The following is a 27,619-nucleotide window of genomic DNA, read 5'->3' as shown; positions in this document are numbered from 1 at the left end:
ACCTAACCCGATAAACTGACTAAAGCTAACCTAACCTAACCCGATAAACTGACTAAAGCTAACCTAACCTAACCCGATAAACTAACTAAAGCTAACCTAACCTAACCCGATAAACTAACTAAAGCTAACCTAACCTAACCCGATAAACTGATCAAAGCTAACCTAACCTAACCCGATAAACTGATCAAAGCTAACCTAACCTAACCCGATAAACTGACTAAAGCTAACCTAACCTAACCCGATAAACTGACTAAAGCTAACCTAACCTAACCCGATAAACTGACCAAAGCTAACCTAACCTAACCCGATAAACTGACCAAAGCTAACCTAACCTATTTGAACGATAAACAGACCAAAGCTAACCTAACCTATTTGAACGATAAACTAACTAAAGCTAACCTAACCTAACCCGATAAACTGACTAAAGCTAACCTAACCTAACCCGATAAACTGACCAAAGCTAACCTAACCTAACCTGATAAACTGACCAAAGCTAACCTAACCTAACCTGATAAACTGACCAAAGCTAACCTAACCTAACCCGATAAACTAACTAAAGCTAACCTAACCTATTTGAACGATAAACTGACCAAAGCTAACCTAACCTAACCTGATAAACTGACCAAAGCTAACCTAACCTAACCCGATAAACTGACCAAAGCTAACCTAACCTATTTGAACGATAAACTGACCAAAGCTAACCTAACCTAACCTGAACAATAAAATGACCACAGCTAACCTAACCTAACCTGAACGACATATTGACCAAAGCTAACTTAACCTAACCTGAATGATAAACAGACCAAAGCTAACCTAACCTATTTGAACGATAAACAGACCAAAGCTAACCTAACCTAACCTGAACGATAAACAGACCAAAGCTAACCTAACCTGACCTTAACGATAAACTAACCAAAGCTAACCTAACCTTTTTGAACGATAAACTGAGCAAAACTAACCTGACCTGACCTATCGTGACCTTGCCTACCCTTAAAGCTCAATATGTACCTGAGAAACTAATAGTCACGTTACCTCATTATTGTTATATTAGTGCTGGAAATGATAACTTTTTACCTCTTTTTTTGCCGGGTTTGAGAAATAGTAATAATGAATCGACTTCAAACAGGTGCCCTAAGGTAGAAAAAATTAATTAGTTTCAACGTTAAATTACATACCGAAGTGAATTGATACAGAAGAGGAAGGTCACTGATTTACGATTTCTTATGTGCATTTATTTATTATTATTATTTTTTTTTACAGCAAGGAAGGAGTTCGACGACAAAAATAAAAAACATGAAACCAGTAATGGAAAAAGAAGTCCGTTAACCACTGCCCCTTAGTAATTATCATCCATCATTAGCAAAGACAAACCCAAATCATCACGTTGTATCTCAGTTTCGGGTCAAAATAAACCACATTGATAAAGAAGAGGAAGGTCACTGTATTACTTTTTTCTGTGCATTTATTCATTGTTTATTTTTTATTTGTTTCACAGCGAGGAAGCATTTCAAGGGCATACAAAAAAGAAACTGATAATGTATAAAAAAAAGCCCGCTAATCACTGCCCCTTAGTAATTATCATCCAGTCATTAGCAAAGACAAACCCAAATCACTACGTTGTATCTCAGTTTCGGGTCAAAATAAACCACATTGATGAAAAAGAGGAAGGTCACTGTATTACTTTTTTCTGTGCATTTATTCATTGTTTATTTTTTATTTGTTTCACAGCGAGGAAGCATTTCAAGGGCATACAAAAAAGAAACTGATAATGTATAAAAAAGCCCGCTAATCACTGCCCCTTAGTAATTATCATCCAGTCATTAGCGAAGAACACAAACCTAAATTATCACGTTGTATCGCAGTTTCGGGTCAAAATAAACCACATTGATAAAGAAGAGGAAGCATTACTTTTTTTTTCTGTACATTTAACTTTTTTCTTTTCTTTTTTACTTTAAGGAAGCATAGCAGTTCAAGGGGAAAAAAAAGAAATTAATAATGGAAAAAAAGCCTACTAATCACTGCCCCTTAGTATATAATTATCATCAAATCATTAGAGAAGACAAACCCAAATTATCACTACTTTTTCTCTATACATTTAGCTTTTTTTTTTTTTTTTATTTACAGCAAGGAAGCAGTTCAAAGGGAAAAGAATAAATCAATAAAAAATGCCCACTAATCACTGTCTCTTAGTAATTAATTATCACCCAACCATTAGCGAAGACAAACCCAAATTATCAATATTTTTCTCTTTACATTTAGCTTTTTTTTTTTTACAGAAAGGAAGCAGTTCAAGGGAAAAAAAAGAAACCAATAATGTGAAAAAAAGCCCACTAATCACTGTCTCTTAGTAATTAATTATCACCCAATCATTAGCGAAGACAAACCCAAATTACCACGCAGTTTCGGGCCACATAAACCAGATAGCGAAAACATGAAATAAATCGGACTGACTCTCATTTGACGTTTCATAAAATAATAAGGTCATGGCGGGGAGCGTCGCCCTACGAATTAATAAGAACATCACATTTATTACGTCCGTGTTAATCACCTCGGGCCGCGTTGTTAATGGCATTTCGCTGCGAGAGAGAAAAAGATTAATTAATGTTGCAGATACCGGGATTACATAAACACTGGAGGTATAGACTTTCGCGGCTTTAATAAGAGTGCCTGATTCTGTTTATATAGGGTTGTGAATTTAGCGTTTTTGTTTATTTACATTGTGAGAGAAAAAGATGAACTAATGTATCAGATACCGGGATGAAATAAATATATGAGAGACACTGTGCAGGATAGACTCTCGAGGCAATGATAAGAGTGTTTGATTCTGTTTATATAGGGTTGTGAATTTAGCGTTTTTGTTTATTTACATTGTGAGAGAAAAAGATGAACTAATGTATCAGATGCCGGGATGAAATAAATATATGAGAGACACTGTGCAGGATAGACTCTCGAGGCTTTAATAAGAGAGTTTGATTCTGTTTATATAGGGTTGTGAATTTAGCGTTTTTGTTTATTTACATTGTGAGAGAAAAAGATGAACTAATGTATCAGATGCCGGGATGAAATGAATATATGAGACACTGTGCAGGATAGACTCTCGAGGCTTTAATAAGAGAGTTTGATTCTGTTTAGTGTTGTGAAGCGTTTTTATTTTGTCGCTGTGAGAGGGAAAAAGATAAACACACGGAGAACACTGCGCGGTATAGGCTCTCGAGGCTTTGATAAGAGAGTTTAATTCTGTTTATATAGTGTTGTGAAGCGTTTTTTTTATTTATTTCGCTGCGAGAGAGAAAAAGAGTAATTAATGTATCAGATTCTGGGATTACATACACACGGAGGACACTGCGCGGTATAGAATTTCGAGGCTTTAATGAGTGTGTCTGATTCTGTTTATATAGGGTTGTGAATCGTTTTTGTTTATATACGTTGTGAGAGAAAAAAGATGAACTAATGTATCAGATGCCGGGACTTAACAGACCCTCGGAAGACACTGTGTGGTATATAGATGCTTTCGATCCTTTAATAAGAGTGTCTGATTGTGTTTGTTTTTTTTTTTTTTTTTGTCGCCTATTATAGCGCCGGTATTTCTTCCCTGTGGGGGGGGGATGGTCGACCCAAGGCTTCTTCCAGTGTCGATGGTGATGGTCGCCCCAGCCCGCAGGCGCGTCGGCGAGTGTTTAGTGGCTTGCATTGGCTCATGCTGCCTCCCGGCCCCTCTCTCATCTTCTATCCTCCTATCTAGGAGGTCCGTTGATGTGGTGGTCTTCTGGACAGCATGTGGGTAGCTTTAAGCGGGCGGGCGGCGGTGGCTTGCTTGCGGGCAGGCAGGCAGGGATTGACTCCCGCGTCTCTGTCGCGTGCGGTGCTTTACCGATTCAGCCATGTGTTTATAGTGTTGATTTTATTTTGTTTTTTCGGTGCGAGAGAAAAAGAAAAGTTGAAGTATCAGATGTTGGCCTTATACAGACACACGAAGGAGTCTGTGCGGTGAAGATGCTTTCGATCCTTTATTAAGAGTGTCTGATTGTGTTTATAAGTGTTGAGAGGGTTTTTCGTGTTTTTGTTTTAATGTTTGTCTCTGGATGTTTTGGATGTATTAGTTTTTTTTTTTTTTTTTTTTAGTGTTGCGAGGCGTTACTTGTGTTGTTGTTTTCTCGTTTTTTGTGTGTGTTTTGCTCTTTTGTTTTTGTCATTATCAGGTTCTTTGTTCTTTGCCCTTGAGCTCCCTCCCTTCCTGTAAAAAAATACGAGTGTAGGACATTTACTTGTTATTGATGGTAAAACTAAATGAAATGCTGTGTTTGATGAAGTTTTTGATAAAGTTTTTGATGGATTTTGCTTTATTCCATCTTTTGTTTATATGGGTGGATACACTGTAGTCTATAGAACACGTGTTGTTGACGGTGTTAGTATTATGAAATGCCATGTTGATGAAAGTTATTAATATTGTAATGGGAGAGTATGATTTTGATCCTAGTGAAGCGACGTTTTCTTTTTTTTTTATGTATTTTTGTGTTGCAGGAAGTACGTATGTAGTTAATAATAGTGGTTTAGTTTATGATCGTATTTCAGCTGTCTCCCTTGCTGTAAAAAAAGATAAAGAAAAAAAAAGAACAAGGGGTATGCGGTCGATTTGTCACGTGTGGGTCCAGGGAAGTGAAAGTCCCTGCCCTGCATAGTACTGTTCCCCTTGCGTTGAAGGCTAGCGCTAATGAGAGCACGTGGATATGAAAACTATGTATATGTCCCACTTGACTTAGGTGCCGCAGAGCTACCATTGAGAGAATAAGGCTGTCAGTAAGGCCGCCTTCACACGATTTTTTTTTTTCCCGCGCGGTAGTATGGCCGCGCGGGTGGGTGTCCAAGAGGCATGTCTTCACACGAGCGTTTTTTTCCCGCGCGGTTCGTCTGCAGCAGTGTAATGGGTTAGGTTAAATCAGGTTACGTAAAGTTCAGTTAGGTTGGAACAAGTGACAAGCTGTGATAGTAAGCCGAAACTTCTTTATGGTGTCTTAAATAGAGAGTTGCCATTAAGGAAAACTGGATTACGATAATGATGATGATGGTGGAGATGCTGCTGCTGATGCTGATGGTCGTGATAGTTATGTTGATAGGTATGGTGGTGATTGTTATGCTGCTGAGTGTGATGGTGATGATGGTGATGATGGTGATAATGGTGAGGATAGCCGTACTGCTGATGATGATAGAGAACAAGACCCTCCCACCTGCCGTCCGGCGTGGAGGGCGCCATGGTGAGGTGGCCGCTGGCGGTGTCGAGGGAGAAGCCCGCCTGAGGGTCCCGCCAGGCGTAAGTCTTGGCCGCGGAATCCCAGTCGTCGGGGTCTTGCACGTACACCCGCCCCAGGGGCACCGCTGACCCCGGGCGCTGGGGAGGGACGAGGGCATCAGCTGTGTGCCGGGGGTGGGGCGGGGGGAAGATTTAAGTGTGCTAGGAAGAGGATGGTGTACCAGTGAGGAGGGGCTACAGTGTGTGTGGTGTGTATGGCTGGGGCAAGGCTGTGTCAGCTGTCTGGCCGGCATTGTGTTCGCGGGAGGGGAAGGATGTGGCGTGTGTGAGGGAAGGAAGGCAGGGCGAGTCTATCGTCTGTTGAGGGTTTTGTCCAGCTAACATGTATGGGGGGCGTGTATGGTGCGTCAGTACCTGCAGCGTGTGCACGGTGACCGTCTTGGCGGCGGGCGCCATGGGGTTGTCGTTGATGTCGGCCACGTGCAGCGTGAGGGTGACGGTGGCGCTGAGGGACGGCCAGCCGGCGTCGCCCACCACCAGCGGCACCAGCAGGGCGGGGCGCTCCTCGCGGTCCAGCGCCGCCCGCGTCCACACCACGCCCACGCCGCGCCCGTCGTCCCCGCCTGCACCACACACGGGGAGATGTCAAACACGGGTGATAATGATGATGGTGGTGGTGGTGATGATGACTATGATGAGGAAGATGGCAGTTGAGTCATAGAAAGTGTTGTCTCTTGACTCACGGGTGTCCAGCGTGACCCTGACGCTGTCGGTGACGTGGGGCGGCGCGCGGGGGTCCAGGGCGATGGTGAAGGGCGGCCCGTGGCCCTGCCGCCAGTCGTCGGGGTCGCCCAGCTTGACCTGCGCCACCTGCTGCGCCTCGCTGTTCTCCGTCACCTGCACCTCGCGGGGCTCCGCCAGGAACGGCGGGTTGTCGTTTACGTCCGTCACGTCGATCTGAGGGGCGAGACATGAACACACAATGGAGGAGCGCCTTGGTAGTAAAGCTTGGGTCTTCTTGACATCCTGTAGAAGTGTTAAACACCGCTGACTAATAAAGCTCCACTTCTCTTTGTCGTCCTGTGCAAAGAGTGGAAGCGTCTCGAGATGAAAGTCAACATGTTACCCCATTCACGAACTTAATACTCAGTACAAAGGAGCAAGCATGGCATCGGTTCAAGAGTCGCGTACTCACGGACAAGGTGGCCGTGGCGGTCCTGGGCGGCACTCCCTGGTCCACCGCCAGCACCAGCACGCTGTGGGTGTCCGACGCCTCTCGGTCCAGCCCGCCCACCAGCCGCACCGTGCCGCCGCTGTCCACGTCGAACTGTCCGCCGGGGTCACTGGCCGGCGCCACGCGGTACTCGACTTGCTGCCCGCCCTGGGGGAGTACGGAGGGATGACAAAGGGAGCGGCTGGGGTGGGGGGTAGGGGGGTTAGGTTGGAGTAAGTGAACTGGTTTGATAGGTCTATATTCATCTCCTTTGTGGCCACTAAAAATAGTTGTTGTGAGAGTTGGAAGCGTCTGAGGAGGAGAAGGGGGAGAGGAGAGGAGATGAGAGGAGAGATAGGATTACAAGGGGAAGGGTGGAAGGGAACGGCTGAGGAGAAGGGAGTAAGAGGAGATCAGAGGAATGGAGAGACAAGATTATAGAGGAAGAAGGAAAGGGGAAGAGAAGTAAGGGGAAGATATTTCTGCACCACTACAAATTCCGATCTTGCAGCCTCAAATGACGTCCTATAAAGCCACGGCCTGAGACTCACGCCGTCGAGGTCGTGGGCGGTGAAGGTGGTGAGGTGCGTGCCCACGGGCGTGTCCTCGGGCAGGGTGAGGCGCGCGTGGCGGCTCAGGAAGGTCGGGGCGTTGTCGTTCTCGTCCACCAGTCGCAGGTTGACCCACGCGCCGTCCATGTGGTACTTGTCGTTCCAGCCGTCGTCCGCCTGGAAGGGTTCGATCTCGTGGTTAACGGTCGGAGCTTTTAGGTAGTAGTTATTGGTAAGGGCTTTAGTTAGTAGTACGACCTTAGTTAATGGTACATTCTTTTAGTTAATGGTGCAGTTTTATAGTTAAATTTTACTACCTTCAAATTGATGGTACGTACGTTGTTATTTGTTCCGGCGTGTGTTACTGTTGTTGTTGTTGTTGTTGTTGTTGTGTGTTATTGTGGGTGTGTAGGAGTGATAGATACTTACATAGATAGACAAATATACAAATAGACAGATGTATAAATAGATAACTTACACGGATATAAGGATGCCAACAAAAGGGAAGACTTGGCATAAAAGGAAGGAAAGAAGAAAGAAGAGAGAGAAAATGAGACAAGACGAGAGAGACAAAGAGAGTCAGAGAGCGCACCCTAAGGGCCCTCATCCACCTACCATGTCCGTGACCTCCACTTTGAACCTAAACCCTCGGCGGTGGGCGGGGTTCTCGTAGTCAAGGGACGTTAGGGAGCGGAGGTCGCCGCCTGGCCCGCCCCGACGCCGCGCCGCCACGCCGAACATCTGCCAGCCGCGCCCGCTGTTCGGCACCACCTGCGGCCAAGCACCGGGAGAACGCTTAGGATATCGCGAATGTTTGGACCCAGAAGCTTTATTGAGGGGGGAGGTCAGGATGGGGAGGAAGGGGGACTAAAGGAGAGGAAGTTTATCGCCAGGGTTGCACAGAAGGATTAGGACTGATACTAAAAGGGGAATATCGCTTAAGTTTGCATAGGGATTAGGACTGATACTAAAAGGGGAATATCGCTTAAGTTTGCATAGGGATTAGGACTGATACTAAAAGGGGAATATCGCTTAAGTTTGCATAGGGATTATGACTTGAACTAAAGGGGGACGAAGGAGGAAGGAGTTGAGTAGTTTTTAGTTGAAGTTATATTGTTGGGGTTTGAAAATAAGAGAAGCAAAACATATATACTAGAATATCGTTAATGTTTGAACTCAGAAGCCTTATTAGGGAACAGGACAAGGAATATAAGGAGTAAGGGAGGAGGAGTTTAGTTTCCTTATTATAGAGGTAAGTTGTATCGTCAGGGTTTGAATTAAGTAACAAAGCAACGTAAGATGATATCGTTAATGTTTGGACCCAGAAGCGTTATGAGGAAGGGGATAGTGGCCTTGTATCACTGATGTTTGTACCCAGAAGCTTTATGAGAGTGAACGAGAGGTGAATAATGGGGGAAGAGGGGGAGGAAGTTAAATGGTTGCACAGGGTTGAGTAAGTTTGTAATGTTTGAATTGTAATGGCTTTGAAGGGAAGACTGAAACAACGTAACTAGGATATCGCTACTTTATGAACCCAGAAGCTTTATTAGGGGAGGACAAGGAATATAGGGAGTCTGGGAAGGGGAGTTTAGTGGCCTTACTATAGAATTTAGGTTATATCGTCAGGGTTTGAAGAGTAACAAAGCAACATACCAGGGTTTGAAGAGTAACAAAGCAACATACCAGGGTTTGAAGAGTAACAAAGCAACATACCAGGGTTTGAAGAGTAACAAAGCAACATACCAGGGTTTGAAGAGTAACAAAGCAACATACCAGGGTTTGAAGAGTAACAAAGCAACATACCAGGGTTTGAAGAGTAACAAAGCAACATACCAGGGTTTGAAGAGTAACAAAGCAACATACCAGGGTTTGAAGAGTAACAAAGCAACATACCAGGGTTTGAAGAGTAACAAAGCAACATACCAGGGTTTGAAGAGTAACAAAGCAACATACCAGGGTTTGAAGAGTAACAAAGCAACATACCAGGGTTTGAAGAGTAACAAAGCAACATACCAGGGTTTGAAGAGTAACAAAGCAACATACCAGGGTTTGAAGAGTAACAAAGCAACATACCAGGGTTTGAAGAGTAACAAAGCAACATACCAGGGTTTGAAGAGTAACAAAGCAACATACTAGAATATCGCTGTTTTGGTCGGAAAGCTTTTATCAGGGTCAAGGAGGTGAATAATAGGGATGAAAGGCGTATAGTTACTGTCCAAAGTAGAATAAACATCGTCCTGACTTTGAAAAGAAGAGTATTAATGGAGCATACTAACATATCGCTTCAATTCGCATTCAGAAGCATTAGGAGGGACAGAACAGTGACTAATGTGGGTTTTATGTGCCCTGAAGGAGTTATGCGCCTCCAGAAAGTCTCATTTACATCTTTATGGCTTTGAGAGGAAGAATGCCAACCACACACACACTAATATATCACTTCAGTTTGCATCCCAAAGGTGTATGAGGATCAGGAAGTGAGTAATGGAGGTTTTAAGCGCAAATAATGGAATGCAGTTCTTCTCCTTCCTTCGTTGGCACAGCATAAGCACGTCACTAAGACCTAGACATGAAGATAAAGGCTAAGGTTATGAAGTAGGGTTATGTTAAGGCTTGAATTTACTTATCTTAATCTCGGCAAATAAGGAAATGTAATTCTTTTCTTTCACACTATAACCACATCACTAAATGCCTAGAGAAGAAGATAAATGCTAAAGTTATGAAGCAAGGTTGTTGTGGCTACAGTCTATTAGATGTCTTGATTGTAACGCTAACCACAGAACAAAAGCCGAGAAATGAAGAGAAAAGTTTACCGCATCGCTATATCCACCCTCCCTAAGACCGAAGGATATGAAGCAAGGTTGTGTTTAGCCTTCAGGTTTAAGGGAAAAGCGACATACTTGGCTTTTTCCTATATATTTTTTCGCCCCTCGAGCTGAGTCCTTTGCTGTAATAAAAATCTGTGTGTCCTTATGGCGTCGGTTACAACATCACAAAGGCATAGAAAGGAAGATAAAGGCTAAGATTATCAAGCAACGTTGTGGTAAGGCTCCAGGTTCAAGGGGAACAATTTTTCTATCAACAAGAATCTCCCTCCCGTTGGACTGAAAACCGAGGCAGGATATATATTGAATGTGATGGGGCATTTGGCTAGTCGCATTTCTTTGAGCTGTCTCCTTTGATGTAAAAAAATATGTGGTTTTATGGTGACGCTAATAATATCACCAGGGTTTATACATGAAAAGTTGAGATCATTAATTAACCAGGTAGCTGCGGGGATCATGTTTCTTAATGGTCCCTCTAAGCGAGAAAAATGAGAAAAAAATCATCACTCACGCAAACCATTTCATAATATATATCAACGCATTTGTGATCAGTTTATGCATCATCTATTTTGGGGGGTTTATATCATGGCAAAAATGTGGCCCGTCGCTGGTAGGTACACGGTAAAGCCACAAATTTGGCCCGTCGCTGCTACCGGGTTAAAGCAAAGTTGTGTTTAGGCTGAACTCCACGTGTCTCTAAGCCCGCACTCACCCTGTAGGCGAAGTTGTTGGTGACGTCCTTGTCCACGACAGTCAGGGTGGCCAAGACCTGGTCCGGCTCGAGGCTCTCAGGCACGTCCAGCGTCCACTCGGGCCGCGAGAACCTGGGCGGCACGTCGTTCACATCGTCCACGTCCACCACCACCGTGCCCGTGCCTGGGGGGGTGGGGGGGAGGAGGGGGAGTTAGAAGAGGGTGTGTTATGTAACTGCTTGAAAGTGAAAGGGAGCAGTGGGTAGAATAGTCAGAGAAAGAAATTAAAGTGCAGAAATAAGAAATAAAGAAGTACAGAGAAAAAGAGAATAAATAGTGTTTGCAGGGGAAAGGGAGCAAAGGGTAGAATAGCAAGAAGAAAGTAAAGTGAAGTAATGAGAAAAAGAGTAAAAGAGAAAAAAACGAGAAAGAAGAAGAAAGTAAAGTGAAGTAATGAGAAAAGAGAAGTAAAGAGAAAAAACGAGGATAAATATAGTAAAGTATAAAGGAAAAGATATAAAGAGGGTGTTTTATATAATAGTGCTTGCAGGGGAAAGGAAGCAAAGGGTAGAATCGTAAGGAGAAGAAAGTAAAGTGAAATAATTATAAATAATGAAATAAAGAGTAAAATGAAAATAAGTAGTAGCGAAGTTAAAAGAGAATGAAGTAAAAAAGAATAGGTAGAAGATTAACCGAAAAACATTGAGGTAATTTAAAAGGGTGTGTTTATATACTGTTTACAACTGAAAGAGAGGAAAGTTGTGGGTAGAATAAAGATAAGTTTTAACACGAAAAAAGAATAACGTTTGTAGGTGCTAGAAAATCACACAAAAAACGAAAACAACAAAAAGAAAATGAAAACAAGTAAAAAAAAAAAACGAGAAAAACAACAACAACAAAAAAATAGAAGTGCTGGAAAAGTAAACACAGGTAAAGTTAGCATGTTTAAAACTGAAAAATAGGCGACGATTTAACAAGAAAACAATAACTATAACAAATCAGTATAAATAATGGGTATGACGCGGTTGGAATGGTCGTGTAATGGAAAGTAAACACGGGTAAAGTTAGCTTGTTTAAAACTGATAATAGGCGACGATTTAACAAGAAAACAATAGCTATAACAAATCAGTATAAATAATGGGTATAAGGCTTAGGAGTGGTCGTGTAATGGAAAGTAAACACGGGTAAAGTTAACATGTTTAAAACTGATAATAGGCGACGATTTAACATTAAAACAACGGCTATAACAAATCAGTATAAATAATGGGTATAAGGCTTAGGAGTGGTCGTGTAATGGAAAGTAAACACGGGTAAAGTTAACATGTTTAAAACTGAAAAATAGGCGACGATTTAACATGAAAACAACGGCTATAACAAATCAATATAAATAATGGGTAATAAAGCGGTAGGAATGGTCGTGTAATGGTAGAAAGCAGTATGGTCTTGGTGCTAATCTCAGTCCCATTGCCCCTTGAGTCTGTGATGGGCGAGAATCCATTACCTCGGGACACAGGGCAAGTGGATCAATCGGGTTACCACAGTTTACCTTCCCAGATTTCCCCAGGTACCCATCTATCGAGCGGACAGATAGGGAGACTGAGCGCCTGGATTGGCTACCCGGCGGGGATTCGAACCAAGATAAGCGGATTCGTAGCTAGGCGTGCTAACAATTTCACCAAGGAGACGCAATAGAAGAAGCGGATATATGATGGTAGGAATAGTTCAGTGATGGTAGAAGGTAATGGAGACAGTGGATGGAAGGAAGAGTTGGTTAGTGATACTCGTAGAAGCAACAGAAATAGTGGATAGTAGGAATAGTTATGTAGTGGTAGAAACAATAAGAATAGTGGGTGGGACGGAGAGTAATAGGATAGTAATAGATGATAATGAAAATAGTGAAAGGGCAGGATGATGGTAGATAGCAAGAGAAGCCTCATTTCGCTCTTTTTCTGCCTCTTCGTCTCCTAAAGGGGCTATTACACTGGGCAAATTTTTCGTGGATCTTCAGTCAAACCACGATTTCCGCTGGCGTGGTTCTCATATTTCCGTGGTTTTCTGACGTGTCCACGATCTTCCAAAGCTACGGTAGATTTCACAGAAGGACGACGGTATTACTCACCATCATCATCATCAGCAATAACAGGAAACAAATGAGAACCACGCTAGCGGAAATCGTGGTTTGACTGAAGATTCACGGAAAATTTGCCCAGTGTAACAGCCCCTTTACTCACCCTTCAGCCCACCGCCGTCCGTCGCCACCACCTGGATGACGTAGCGCTGCGTCTTCTCCCGGTCGAGGCAGCAGAGCGCCGTGCTGATGACGCCGAGCTCGCTGTCGATGGCGAAGATGGGGCTGCCGCTGGTCTCGTCGATTACATTCTTCTCCAGCGAGTAGACGAGCCGCGCGTTGTTCCCTTCCTTCGGGTCGTCGGGGTCCGTGGCCATCATGTGCGCCACGATGGTACCTGGCGAGACACGGAGCACGTTCATTAACACATAGGAACACAAATGACTCGCTAATTAACCCGTCCGCTGCGATAGGCACGGATTTGGCTTTCACTGGTAGCCTGGTGAACTTATAATTCCAGGTCTTTCTCTGCCTCTGTGGTGGATAGTGGAGTGTTTCCCATGTGGTATTGGTGTGCTGGATATCCCCTCCCAAGGTGCATGACTTTACATTTTTCTTCATTGAATTGTAGCAGCCACTTTTTGCTCCGTTCCTGTAGCTTGGTGATGTCCTCTTGTAGGAAATCCACAGTCAAGGGGTTAACACGGCAACACCTGACGAGAATATCTGTCGCTTATTAACACCTGGGAAACACCTGATGCAGTAATTAATGCAGTACCTGGGAAAACACATATAACGCGTTCATTAACACAACAATACCTGGCAAAATCAATTCACCTGCCTATCATTCCACCTGGGCCATAAAATACACACACCTGGGCCATGTTATCACGTTACATGCCCATCATTTCACTGGCTGTGGTAAAGACTTAGGGGCCATGATATACAAAACTTGGGCCATGATTTGCTACCCGGGCCATCACTCCACCGGGCCATAATGAAGGGAATCGGGGCTCTCATTCCATTACCCATTGTAAAGACTTGGGGCCATTTTGTCAAGTCTAACATTCCACTGGGCCATAATATGAAAACCTGGGCCATGATTTGCTACCCGGGCCATCACTCCACCGGGCCATAATGAAGGGAATCGGGGCGTTCATTCCGTTAACCATTGTAAAGACTTGGGGCCATTTTATCAAGTCTAACATTCCACTGGGCCATAATATAAAATCCTGGGCTATGATTTGCTACCCGGGCCATCACTCCACCGGGCCATAATGAAGGAAATCGGGGCCCTCATTCCCCTCGCCGTGTCCCCTCGCACAGCACGACACAAACACCGCTCGAGTTAACAGGAAAAACAGAGAGAGGGAATTTAAGCGTTTTTTTTTTTCGTGTTTTTTTTGTGTGTGCAATGGAACGCGCTCTGCCGTAGAAATACAGGTTAAAACAGCTTGCTTTTGTCCCCTCGCTGCCCACCCCCCCCTCCCTCTCTCTCCCCCTACTCCTCTTCCTCATCCCCTAATCCATTTTTTTCTCTCCCTTACTCCTCTACTTTCTCTCTTACTCGTCTTTCCCTCACTTGTTTTTTTCCTTACTCCTCCTCCTCCTCCTCCTTATCCTTATCCCCTTCATTCTCATCCTTTCACTCTTTATCCTTCTCTTCCTTACTCATCTCTTTCTTACTTTTATCTCTCTCTCTCTCTCTCTCTCTCTCTCTCTCTCTCTCTCTCTCTCTCTCTCTCTCTCTCTCTCTCTCTCTCTCTCTCTCTCTCTCTCTCACTAGTTTATCTTTGCCGTTCTTTCTTCCTTTCTTTTTCTCTCACTCTCTTCTCTCTCTCTTCCTCTTCTGACTCCTTTACCCTTCTATTCCTCACTAGTTTTCTCTCTCTCTCTCTCTCTCTCTCTCTCTCTCTCTCTCTCTCTCTCCCTTATCTCTCCCTCAGTTCCTTAGTTTTTCCCTTCATACCGTCTTTCTTTCCTCCCTTTATTCTCTCTCCTTCTAAACCTTTCTTTCCATACATCTCTCCACTCACTACCTCCGCCTTCTCTTCCTTACTTCTCATTCCCTCATTTCTTCTCTCCCTCACTCCTCCCTTCTCCATTTTTCTTCCCTTATCTCTTCCCCTCATTCTTTTCCTCACTCCTCTCTTCCATCACTTTCTTCTTTTACTTTTCTTTTTTGTTTTGTTTTTATTTCTTATCTTTCTCACCTTTCCTCCCCTTACTCTTCGTCCCTCACCCCACATCTTTCCCTCACACTTCCTTTCCCTCACTGTGCGTCCCTCTCCCTCCCTTCCCTCCCCTCCCGCACCGGCCGGCACAAAAAAGGAAATCATCGGATACACTAATTTAGGGTGACCGTTAGGCCGTGCAGAGAGCGAGGGGGTCCGCCCGATTGTTGACTGAAATTTGCAATGGGAGGGGAAGGAAAGGGGAGAGGGGAAACACAAAGGAAATGAAGAGAAGTGAAGGGACGGAACTGAAGGGAGGGGTGACGGGAGGGGAAAGGAGAGGTAAGAGAGGGGAAAGGTAATGCGTGTTAGAGAAAGAGAAGGGAAGAGAACGGATGAGAGGGGAAGGAAGCGGAGACGAAAGGGGAAATGGAAGGGAAGGGAAGGGGACTGAAGGGAAGGATGGGGAGGGGAGAGACCAGGCAGAAGGGAGATAAAGGGAAAGGAAGGGTAGGAAGGGAAGGGAAGGGAAGGGAACTGAATGAAGGGGTGAAGCGGGCAGGAAGGCAAACAGGACATTGGAGGGAAGGTAAGGGAAGGGTAGGGAAGGAAGAGAGGAGTAAGGAAGGGGAAGGTGAGGTGGGAAAAAAAGGGAAGGGTGAGGAAGAGAAGGAAAGAGAGTAGAAGAGTAGAGAAGGATAGTAGGAAAGGGCGAGGAAAGGAAGAGGTAGAACTTTAGATAAAAAAAAGAGATGGGAAGAGAAGTAAAATGGAAATGAAGAGAAGGGTGAAACTTGTCAAAAAGGGGATAGGTATTGGGAAGGAAACAGCGGAGAGAAGTAGAGGAGAGAGAAAGGGAAGGAAGGAGAGAGGGAGAGGAGAGCGGGAGGAAAGGGCGTGAGAGGGGAGAGGAAAGAGGGGAGAGAAACAGACAGAGGGAAGGAAGGGAGGCAAGTTACAATTGAGTTAGGAGAGGGAGGAGAAGAGGAGGAAGAAAGGGCGGAGGGAGGAGGAGAGGAAAAGAAAGAGAGACAGAGGAAGGAAGGAAGGAAGGGAGGTATTATTATAGACGGACAGAAACAAGGATCTCTGTATATGTTAGGAGAGGGGAGAGGAGAACGGGGAGGAAAGGGCGTGAGAGGGGAGAGAGGAAAGAGGGGAGAGACAGACAGAGGGAAGGAAGGGGAGGCAAGTGGCAATTACAGACGGACAGAAACAAGGATCTCTGTATATGTTAGGAGAGGGGAGAGGAGAGCGGGGAGGAAAGGGCTTGAGAGGGGAGAGAGGAAAGAGGGGAGAGAAACAGACAGAGGGAAGGAAGGGGAGGCAAGTTGCAATTATAGACGGACAGAAACAAGGATCTCTGTATATGTTAGGAGAGGGGAGAGGAGAACGGGGAGGAAAGAGCGTGAGAGGGGAGAGAGGAGAGAGGAGAGAGAAACAGACAGAGGGAAGGATGGGGAGGCAAGCTGCAATTATAGACGGACAGAAACAGGACCCTCTGGATATGTGTTATTTTTCTGCGGATTCAGAGACGTAAAAACGAACCCGGGGTGAAATATCGGTAAAAAAGAGCAAAAAATAGAACTTGCCTCACGAGCTTGTCAACGCGTGGCTGTTTATATATATGCCTCAGTGATTGGAGAAGATGAAAGTAACATTTTTTTTGTGCCCTTGAGCTGTCTCCTTTGTTGTAAAAAAAAAAAAAAAAAATTGGCCCTCCTTTGACTAATACTTCCGCTGTTTTCTTCCTGTCTCCCATGTCCCAATTCGTCACGTTTCGCCCGCCACTTCATTTCCCTTGTCGCCTTTCTTTTCTCTCTCTTCCCATCCCCCTTTTTTTTATCTAAAGTTCTACCTCTTCCTCTCCTTTCCCTTTTGCCTTTCTTTTCTCTTCCCATCCCTTTTTTTTTATCTAAAGTTCTACCTCTTCCTTTCCTTTCCCTTTCGATTTTCTCTTCTCTTCCCATCCCTTTTTTTTTATTTAAAGTTCTACCTCTTCCTTTCCTTTCCCTTTCGCCCATCTTTTCTCTCTTCCCATCCTCTTTTTTTTATCTAAAGTTCTACCTCTTCCTTTCCTTTCCCTTTTGCCTTTCTTTTCTCTCTTCCCATCCCTTTTTTTTTATCTAAAGTTCTACCTCTTCCTCTCCTTTCCCTTTCGCTATTCTTTTCTCTCTTCCCATCCTCTTTTTTTTTATCTAAAGTTCTACCTCTTCCTCTCCTTTCCCTTTCGTTATTCTTTTCTCTCTTCCCATCCTCTTTTTTTTTATCTTAAGTTCTACCTCTTCCTTTCCCTTCCCTTCCTTTCTCTACTTATAAATGCGTGACCAAATGTTTATAAATGCGTCAGTTATTAGGGAAAGCAGATGAAAATAACACAGGCCTTACGAGCTTATGAATGCGTGTCTAAATGTTAATAAATACCTCAGTGATCGGGAAAAAGCAGATGAAAATAACACAGGCCTTACGAGCTAATGAATGCGTGTCTAAATGTTAATAAATGCCTCAGTGATCGGGAAAAAGCAGATGAAAATAACACTGGCCTTACGAACTTATGAATTCGTGTCTAAATGTTAATAAATACCTCAGAGATCGGGAAAAGCGGATGAAAATAATGTTGGCAATACAGAGTCAGAATTACGAAGCGCGGATAAAGTTAATGACGGTGTGTTGTTTTGTGGTTTAGAGATGAAAAAAGCAAAAATAAAAATTGATTATCGGAGATATCGGATAAAAATAAGATTGACCTTTTGAGTTTGCAATTACGGAAAATAATAGAAAATAAAGAGTTCACAAAATAACTAACTAATTAATGGGGAGCATACGACTGGGGGTGCGTCGCTTCACTCACTCGCCGCCTTGGAAAACTTGGAAAATATTAAATAAAATGTTAAATAAAATGTTAAGTAAAGATACGTAACCAGGTAAATGATAACACAGGAAAAGTTAAACGAAACTTAGCAATAAAATAATTAATGGTAATAATAATAATAATAATAATAATAATAATAATAATAATAATAATAATAATAATAATAGAAAATAAGTTAATAAATGCGAAACCAGGAAAATAATAAAATAAGAAAAGCTCGTAAAGGACATAATCAGGAAAATGAAAAGATAAAATGTTCGAAAGTGTGTAACCAGGAAAACAATCAAACAAGGAAAGTTAAATTAAAAACGTAACCATATAAAAATAATACACAAGAAAAGTAAAAAAAATAATACATTACCAGGAAAATGATAGACAAGAAAACTTAAAAAATACACAACTGGGAAAATAATAAGACAAGAGGAAATAGATTAAACGTAACCAGGAAAAAAATACGTAACCAGGAAAATGATAGACAAGAAAACTTAAAAAAATACACTACTAAGAAAATAATAAGACAAGAAAAAAATGATAATGCGTAACCAAGAAAATAAAAGAAAAAATACGTAACCAGGAAAGTAATGAGAAAAGTTAAAAAAATAAGCATCCAGGAAAACAGCAAGAAAATAGTAAGAAAAAGATTAAAAAGTGATAATGGAAATAACAACAACAACAACAAAGATCGTAACCAGGAACATAATCAAATAAAAACATAAGGAAGAAATACATAAGAGTTTGAATATTACCTACAGTACTTTCCTAATTATGTATTTTTTAACATTTCTCGTCCAATATTGTCTATCATTTTCATTGCTACGGAAATACAAACTTGTAAGGTCAGTTTCATTTTTAGTTCTCATACTTCCTCACTTTCCTCAACTTCAATTTCGCTTCATAAATGTTCTCTTCGGGGCATCGGATGTAGAGGAGGTACGCTTTTTCGTCAACACCAAAACAGCCAAACAGAGCAATCAATCAGTACCGCGTCCCATCCATTTAACAAGGACAACAAAACGAGCAAACCCTTCTCTCCTCTCTTGTTTGTGTGGGAAGGTGTGTTTTGTGAGCTTTCGGTTTATTTTTAGTTTCCCCCTCGAACCGCCTCCTCTGCGTCAAGATTTGTATAAACAGTAAAGAAATGAAGATGGAGATAGATATAGATATGAATGGGCAAATAAATGTTTTCCTCATATTCAGTAAGAAATATGTTATTTGTGTGGGAAGTTGTGTTTTGTGAGCCAGTTTATTTTAGTTTCCCCCTCGAACCGCTGCCTCTCCTGTCAAGATTTGTATTGACAGTGAAGAGGTAAAGATGAAAATAGATATAAATATGAATGGGCAATGGAACAGTGAATAGCGGGCTTTTTTTCATTATTGTTTCCTTTTTTTGTGCCCTTGAGCTGTCTCCTTTACGGTAAAAAAATAATAATAGATTTTTTTTCTCATATCCGGTAATAAATATGTTGTTTGTGTGGGGAGGTGTGTTTTGTGAGCTTCCAGTTATTTTAGTAGTTGTCCCTTGAACTGCTGCCGCTGTTGTCAAGATTTGTATAAACAGTAAGGAGATGAAGATGGAGATAGATATATGAATGGGCAAATAAATGTTTTCCTCATATCCAGTAAGACATATGTTGTTTGTGTGGGAAGGTGTGTTTTGTAAGCCAGTTTATATTAGTTTGCCCCTCGACCCGCCTCCTCTGCTATCAAGATTTGTATAAAAAGTAAAGAGTTAAATATGTACATAGATACAAATATAAGTAAACAAATACACGTTTTCTTCATATCTATTGAGAAATGTCAGGACTAAGAACGGACCAAAACACCATTCCTACTCTTTCTCTTTCAGCAATGTCTTTAAAGTGCCCCTCTGATGTCAAGATTCATAAACAGGTATAAACGATAGCAAGGCATAAATTAGTATAGAGAGGTACAATAGGCATAAACCATGACAATATATAAACAGTAAAAGGAGCAGCGAGTAGCGGACCTTTTTTTCTATTATTGTTTCCTTTTTTTTGTGCCCTTGAGCTGTCTCCTTTGTTGTAAAAAATAAAAGATGAATTTGTAGACAGATCGAAATATATCTCAACAAATAACTTAGAGACCAAAACACCGTCTCTTTTTTTTTCCTCTCAGTGCTGTCTTTTAAATTTTTTCTCTTCTAGTTACGTCTTGAAATTACTACCTTCTTTGCTGTAAAGATATGTAAATACAAGAAAATATATGAAATAACACTCCATTCCTATTCTTTCCTCTTTCTGTTATATCCTTAAACTGCCTCCTTTGCTGTAGAACTATGTAAATACAGTAAATATGTATGTAGATATTCAAATACATGTTTTTCTCTTAATATCGAATAGGAAATAGGAAAACTAAGGGATCCAAACACTCCATTTCCCATTCTTAAAAGTCGTAAATTTTCGCCCATAATGCAAACGCTCGCCAAACATATTCATACATAATTTCTCAACGTCGAGTATGTAAAGCGTTGCAAAAGAAGCATTTACGCGGAAACTTGCGAGTCTTTCATCTGGTACAGTGAAGGTGGTGGTGGTGGTGGTGATAGTGGTAGTGGGGATGTTGGTGATGGTGGTGGTGGTGGTGATGGTGGTAGTGATGGTGGTGGTAGTGAAGGTGGTGATGGTGGTCGTTCTTTGTGTTGTAACCCGCAATCCCGGGTCACACAGGGGAGACGACACACTGTTTGTACTAGTGACACTTGACTTAAAATTCTGGTACTTTAGGAGTATTTAAAGGAGTTCGTAAATGGGGTGATGAAACGGTGTCGCCTTTCTTATATGTATTTTATTCTACCTTAATACTACTTAATATTACAGGGTAAAATATTGTTTAAACCAGCGACTGGCTTACTAGACTCAATGAGTCTTCAGGTTTTCTTTCACTATTGGTTACTGACGTTAACACTGGTATAATATTGAGTAAAAACTCACACAATAAAGTATCATAGAAATATAATCCTAAGTAAAACTAAGATAATAGAACACAATAGATATGTTAGATACGCTTTCCTCTATGGTACCACATTACTCCATACTCACAGTAGCAACGATGAATGTTCTACCCATGTTGTCTAGGGAAGGACAACTGAGTGTCCAGCCACGAACAGAGTGCTGGTTAATCTGAGGTCAAGCCTGGAGAAAATGCTTCTTATATAGGCAGATATCGTGAGGTAATACGTCAGGCGTGTGAGTCATACATCAAACTCACACCGAGCTCATACAATAATCTACCTAACCGACATGCTTAATTCACGCGGTGACGCAGCTTTGTTTTCATAACATTTTGTTCCGCGGCTGATCGTGTTTTAGGCCGCGGTGATTGTGTTTTGGCTTAGAGATAAGCGGGTGCGTTAATGGGCAATTACAATTGTGTATAGGTTGGTAAATGAACAGTGGGGACAATCATGTGTTGGAGTCCGTGTTGTGTTTTAGCGGTCGATACCGCTGTTGTCATCGGAAAATATTGCCGGTGAAGATGATGATGACACGAGTGGTGTCGCGGCTCGCGGGGCACCACATACCCCCCCCGTTAAAATCACGCCACGTCCTCGTGGCACAAAGCGTTCCGCCCGGCGGACGACCATGGAGGGCCCAGACGGGGATGGCGGGATCGTGGGGGAGGAGTCCTGCGAGAGACGGGACCTGAAGAGACAGAAGAAGGCCACCCCACCGGCGATGAAGACGACGCCGAGGAGCAGCCACCCCACCAAGGGAGGAAGGGGTCGAAGGCGGGGACCGGAGAGACGGATTCCTGGAGCGCGTGAAGTGCTGGAGGGAGGTCCAGCAGGGGCCAGAGACGACCCGGGCGACGGCGGCGGGGAGGAAGGGGCCAGGGGAGTCTTGGCCAGGAGCGATGAGACCACGTCACGTCCGATGTGGAAGGGGCGCGATGAACCGTCAGCGGGGCGTCACCGTCCATAGTAGCAGAGGCAGGGAGGCTGAAGGCGTCGGAGTGGGCACTACAGCCCATACCGAGGCTGAGGAGACCCGTCCCGTTGATGGTCTGCCTGTATTTGGAGACCGGGCTGTCCGGGCAGACCATGGTGACCATCTGGGGAGTATCGGTAGCGAAGACCCAGCCCGCAGGAGACGGGATGAAGACTGGGGAAGACTCTGAGGAGAGACTTAGAACACAGCGAGAGGGCGTCTGGGCGATCGAGAAGAGAGCGATCTCGCAGCGCTGGACAGAAGTCGAGTAGACAGGGGCGACAGGGGACATACATAGAGCAGGTGGTGTTTAGTACAGCGGTCCAAGGAGTCCAAGAGCATATAGTGAGTGCGGTCTTCAGAAACCGCAAGGTAGTGGAAAGCGTGTCGGTGTGCAGAAAATATGGCGTGCCATCAAGATGAAAAGGCAACGCGTCCATTTTAAACACATCGAACACGTCAGAGGATCCCTTTCATGGGGATTTGTAAGAAGTGAAGGGTTCCTGAGGAAAGCGTACCTTTAGAAATAACCCTAGAGACATCTCTATACAATGCTAAATATTCACGTGCTGCAGGGAAAAGTAAGCCTGGGTAATGGGTGACGCATTGCTGAGCACACGAAATAGTACATCATTTGGAAGGAGGAGAGGGAAACCTGCGTTTGGGACAGCTGCTGAAGGCCAAGCTTGAGATTCAGAGTATCATGATTTAGGTCACTAAGTGCCAACTGAATGAGAAGGATAGTCTCCAAAATACGCATTTCCTTCAATTTGCAAGGTTTTTAGTGAGAACTGACGGATAATAGCTGAGGCCAAAGCCGAGGCGGACTCTAGACGGGAGATGGCAGAATGAATATGACGGAGGTCCCGAACTGTGGCGTTGAGGACTTCCTGATGGAGGTTAAGTTGACGTCTCTCTTCTGTGGACAGAGTGTAGAGCTGGGAGAGCTACCCGTGTATAAAATCTATTTGGGCCTGTGTGGCCGGACCGTCAAGGAGGTTTGCTACCGAGCCAAGGAAATCCACTCCTCGCTTCTGGCGAGTCCGAAACGGGCTTCCATCTCTACCACTCATAGCCGACAGAAAGCTGTTAAGATCTTTGAATAACTTCTCAAACTCAATGTGAAAAGAGTCTAGAGTGCGCCTGAGCAGACCAACAGTGGGGAACGATTGATTCATATGTTCAATCGACCATGAAACTTCCGCTGTTAGATTTGCCACGTTGATGAGAGGACGTTGGATGTCGTCCGTCTTGATGACGACGGGGACAACATAGTACCGTCCTGTCAACAGCATCTTAAAGACTGGGGAGAAGACGAGGCCGGACGAATGGGTTGCTCCAGGAGGATCAAGGAGAAGACAAGGAGGGCAACACCCAGGATCTGTAATTATAGGGGGCATCAGTTCGTTGGGCGTTGGCTATACTCAAGAGGGTGTTCCATGACATTGGGGAGAGAAGGGGGTACCGTATTGGATCGTAATGAGCGACTGACACAGGGCTCTGAAGGAGCTGAGGGAACCAATGAGGGGACCTCTGAAGCATCTGAGGAGACAGGAGCAGGTGAGGAGAGCTCGGAAGGAGCTGGAAATGACAATTGCAGCGGCCTCGGGGAATAAGTCATGGGAGTGGGTCCACTTCTACTACTTGATCAGGGAGAGGGTATGCACGCCTGACATTAGGAGAGTCATGGAAGCCAAGAGAGTCCTCGTGAACGACCTGAACATTATTTGTGTGAACTGTCTTGATCTTACCACCTCTAACATGACGCAGTCGTAAGACTACAGGGCTTATTTTTTCTAGCACCCTAAAAGGTCCATTGAACAAGGGCTGGAGCTTCTTTGGTTCGCCCTTTGTACATACATGCCTTAAGTAGACCCGATCTCCTACTACCACCTGTTTGGGTTTGGATTTCCTAAACATTCTTTCTGACTCCTGCCATCCTATATCTATATTGGTCTGACATAGTTTATAGGTCCGCTGCGCGACACTAGAAGTAAATGCTTTATAGCTGTCAACATCATAACAAGGTTGGAGTTTATTCTCAAGCACTTCAAAAGGAACATTTGGGTCCTGAGAGAAAAGCAAGAAAATGGTGAATCTTTCAGAACACGATGGTAGGCAGTGTTGTAGGCGTGTGTTGCAACCGGAAGCATTTGGTCCCAGATACCGCGATTGTCCTCGCACAAAGTTCTCAAGATATTTATTAAGGTTATTAGGCCTTTCTATCACCCCGTTTGCAGACGGGTGATAAGGAGTTGTCCTTAGATGATCAATCTGTAACAACTGAATCAACTCTCGTAAGAGAGTGTTGACGAACTCCTTTCCTTGATCCGTGACTAGAATCGGCGGGATGCTGTGTACACAGACTACGTTCTTAGAACGCAGCTGCCACTTCCTTGGCTGCCTTCGTACGAAGGGGGTTGCTAAGAAGCGTGACAGGACGTCTATCACTGTCAGTACATACCTATAGCCTTCGTCTGAAACAGACAAAGGTCCGACAATATCCATATGGACTCTGTCAAACGGTTGGCCAACCTCTGGATACCTCATAAGTGGAGCTGGCGGGGATCCCTCTTCTTAAACCGACAACAGACAGGACAAGATCTGACATATTGCTCCACGTCCGCCTTCATTCCCGGCCAGTACGCAAACTTGCGACAGCGTGCCAACATAACCTTAGTGCCTCCATGCCCTGCAGGTAGCATGGAATGCGCCAAAGCTAACGCGTTAGGAATGTAGCTTGGAACGATAACCAGTCTTTTCTGCTTGTTGTATTCATCGCAAACATCGCGGTAGAGAATGCCGTTCTCACACACTTCACTAAGAGGCAGTTTTTGAAGTGCCTCTTAGCTGCATTTAACGTTACATTGCTCCTCTCTGCAACCTTTCTCTCATCTCTCATGTACGTTACCACCGGTGGTTTGTTCAAAAGCATGCTTCAATTCTCTCAGTTCAGGATCGCGATCCTGGTGCTCCATGAGTCCAGCAAGACTCCAATGGAGAAACTTATCCTGTTTGTCATGTCCCTCCGGAGAGGCGACAGACATGTCCTGTCCACCCGTAAGGGTGACAGACATAATTCGAGCATCCAATTCGCCTTCTATCACGTCACTCTTGATTCCTAATCCTTGACAAAAAATCTGCTACCATGTTGCTGGAGCCTGGGAGATAATCAATACTAAAGTCAAATTCTCCTAGAAGTGTCTGCCAGCGTGCAATCCTGCTGCTAGGTACTGTGCTTTTTAACAGCCAGGTCAGTGGTCTATGGTCCGACAGGATGTGTATCCTATAACCCAAGATAAGGGGTCGGTTAGTACTGAGGCCATAGATGACTGCTAAAGCTTCTCTCTCTACCGCTGAGTAGTTACGTTCTGCTCCATTCAGGGTTCTACTAAAATATGCTATGGGACGTAAATTACCATTTTCATCCTTTTGTTGCAACACACCACCTATTGCCTTATCTGACGCATCTGTGGTGAGATTGAAGGGCTTCCGGAAATCCGGAAAGGCTAAAACAATGTCAGTCGTTAGACTGTTCTTTAGTGTGCTAAATGCATGCAATGCCTCTTCATTCCACTCCAGATGTGTCTTATCATTTTTGGTTACTTTCCTCCCTTTGAGTAAATTATTAAGTGGGGATGCTATCTTGGCAAAGTCTTTAATGAATTTCCTATAAAGTTAACCAAACCCAGGAAACCTTGAAGTTCTTTGACTGTTTTCGGAGGAGTGAGTTGTTGCACCGCCTGTACCTTTGAGGGCTGAGGCTTCAAGCCAGAAGCACTAACAATGTGACCCAGATAATCTACTTGCTCTTTGAAAAAGGAACACTTATCTAGTCTTAAGGACAGGTGAGCCTTCTGCAGTCTGTCCAAGACGGCATGGAGGTTCTTAGGTGATGGTCCATGTCTTTCCCTTGTACTATCAAATCATCAAGGTATACATGTACAATTCTTCCTGTCAGACCTATGAGAACTTGATTCATGATCCGTTGATAGGCTGCAGGTGCTGTTTTTAATCCAAAGGGACTGTAGTGAATTCATAGAGGCCATAAGGTGTCGTGAAGGCTGTCAAGTGTTTAGATTCCTCTGCCAATGGGACTTGGTGATAGCCCTGGCGCAAATCAAGGAGGTGAATACTTTACTTTCCTAACTGTTGCAAAATGAGGTTAATGTTAGGGAGTGGATGTTTGTCATCAATCAATTCATCGTTCAGAGCGCGGAAGTCGAGACAAAGTCTGACTCCACCATCCTTTTTAGCAACAGGGACTAGAGGTGCGCTGTAGGTGACGCACTAGGGCGTATAATACCCTGGGCCTCAAGGTCCTTGAGCTGAATCTCTATTTCTTTATGATATTTTACTGGTATTGGGTATGGCTTTTTATATATAGGCTTGTCATTTTTAGCCTTAAAGTGTGAACATAATAGGGGTAATAGTGAGTGGCTCGTTTTTAGAGCAAACACATCAGGATACTTGCAGGTTAAGCCCTTCAGACAGCAATTTTCCTGTTGTGAGGGTAAAAATAGCTCGTCTATCAGCTTATCGAGTACCATCTGCTTACTTGACTGGGTGACAGGCGGCTTTGTAGCTGTTTTGTGACAGCCACATTCATTAGTCGATGATTGATAGTATTCTGAGTGACAAGAATAAATGTGTCCCATCACTTCACCTGTTGGCATCTCAATAGTTTCTTCAGTTGGGTTAGTATAGGGAATGATGAATTTGCCTTTGGTTTGTTTGACGTTAGGAGTTAAGGTTACTAACCCGGGAAAAAATGAAGAAGGGATATCATTGGACCTTGGGAGAAATAAGGCTTGCTGTGCTCTGCCAATCTCTGCCTCCAGAGTGACATACCCTGCCGTGCCTGGGAGCAAGGACGCCACGTTAATAGCGTATGCTTTCACTGGTACTTCCTCCATCTCGTCTAAAGTAGGTTTATGATCTTCTGGGTACGGGCTCATATCGTCCGCAGCCAGGAATGAACTTCCACTGGGTAGGCGCCCACCATTACACTAAACTGCCCAGGTGTGTCCAGCGGTGCAGCTACCACATTTTCTCTCCACATAAATTCTAGGCCCAACAAAACTGCTGTTGGTAACACTATACCTTGTGATATTACTACAAATTTTCTATAATTTCTCCGTGCCCAAAGTCTACTACTACTTCGGCTAGTCCTTTATTAGGGATTGAGTCCGATCTACCCTTGTATGGAGAGAGGTTCTGTAACTATCATCTTCCCGCCTACCTTCCTAAATAAATCTTCTTCTATTAGGGACGCTCCTGCTCCTGTGTCTAGCATTGCGTAAACCATCTCCTTTGGTGCATTAGCGCCTACGCACAATCTCAACGTGAGGGCGTTGGTAGGCCGTGGACTGCCGCAGCTACTCTGGGGTCGTTTTTTTTGTTCTTCTCGTAGTCAGGGTTGACCCAGGAGCTACGGGGTGAGGGACCGGGCGCCAGGCAGCAGACAGGCTGACGCCTGTTTCGGCTGGTACTGAGAGCCCGTTGGTGGGTGGTAGGCACCCCTATACTGCCTTCCATATGTGCAATCGCGAGCCATGTGTCCTACATACCCACAAGCATAACATGTAGGTGGCGTGGGCGCGTTCCCATATGGGCGTGTAGGTGGCGCGGCGTGCCGTCCTCCCCTGTGGGGTATCGGGTAACGTGACTGGCCTGGAGGGCGTGGAGGACGGGCTGTGAGACATGTTTGGGTCCGGATGCCTGGGTGGAACAGACGTTCAGCACTTTTATTTCTTTGGCGATATCGGCATCGGATAGCTTCGACTCTGGATAAGCTTTAATATACTCATACCCTTTCTTTAATACCTTCTGTGGGTCCCCTTTCTTCCTCCGTTAAGATGAGTAAGAGGGCCGGAGGGAGCCTCTGAGCCGTAAAGCGGTTATCTCAGTTAGAAACTGGCATTGTCAGGCTTGAGAGCGATCAACTCGTCTCTCAATGTCTCCAGGCGGATGAGGAAGGTGCGTATGTTTTCTCCTGTCCGCCGTTTTGCCGCTCCCAATTCTTTCTGGAG

General features: G+C 44.1%; 1 protein-coding gene and 1 long non-coding RNA gene across 7 annotated transcripts in view; both read right to left on the bottom strand.

The window, feature by feature from the left end:
- Positions 1-27,619, bottom strand: part of LOC127002088 (putative neural-cadherin 2) — a 267,960-nt gene that overhangs the window by 20,600 nt on the left and 219,741 nt on the right. For all 6 annotated transcript variants that reach the window (XM_050867541.1, XM_050867544.1, XM_050867545.1 and 3 more), the window contains exons 8-15: positions 12,758-12,991; positions 10,547-10,710; positions 7,628-7,783; positions 7,013-7,189; positions 6,444-6,629; positions 5,992-6,205; positions 5,663-5,871; positions 5,226-5,386 (exon numbers count right to left, since the gene is read on the bottom strand). In XM_050867541.1, the coding sequence (XP_050723498.1) occupies positions 5,226-5,386; positions 5,663-5,871; positions 5,992-6,205; positions 6,444-6,629; positions 7,013-7,189; positions 7,628-7,783; positions 10,547-10,710; positions 12,758-12,991 (1,501 nt within the window). The remainder of the gene's footprint in view (positions 1-5,225; positions 5,387-5,662; positions 5,872-5,991; positions 6,206-6,443; positions 6,630-7,012; positions 7,190-7,627; positions 7,784-10,546; positions 10,711-12,757; positions 12,992-27,619) is intronic.
- Positions 391-854, bottom strand: LOC127002090 (uncharacterized). Its single transcript, XR_007755713.1, has 3 exons — positions 819-854; positions 504-569; positions 391-437 (listed from the first exon to the last, which is right to left on the bottom strand). It is a non-coding gene; the product is annotated as an uncharacterized LOC127002090 (long non-coding RNA).

The sequence above is a fragment of the Eriocheir sinensis genome, chromosome 22, assembly GCF_024679095.1.
Source record: "Eriocheir sinensis breed Jianghai 21 chromosome 22, ASM2467909v1, whole genome shotgun sequence".
Taxonomy (NCBI): Eukaryota; Metazoa; Arthropoda; class Malacostraca; order Decapoda; family Varunidae; genus Eriocheir; species Eriocheir sinensis.
This window is presented reverse-complemented; position numbering and strand designations above follow the sequence as displayed.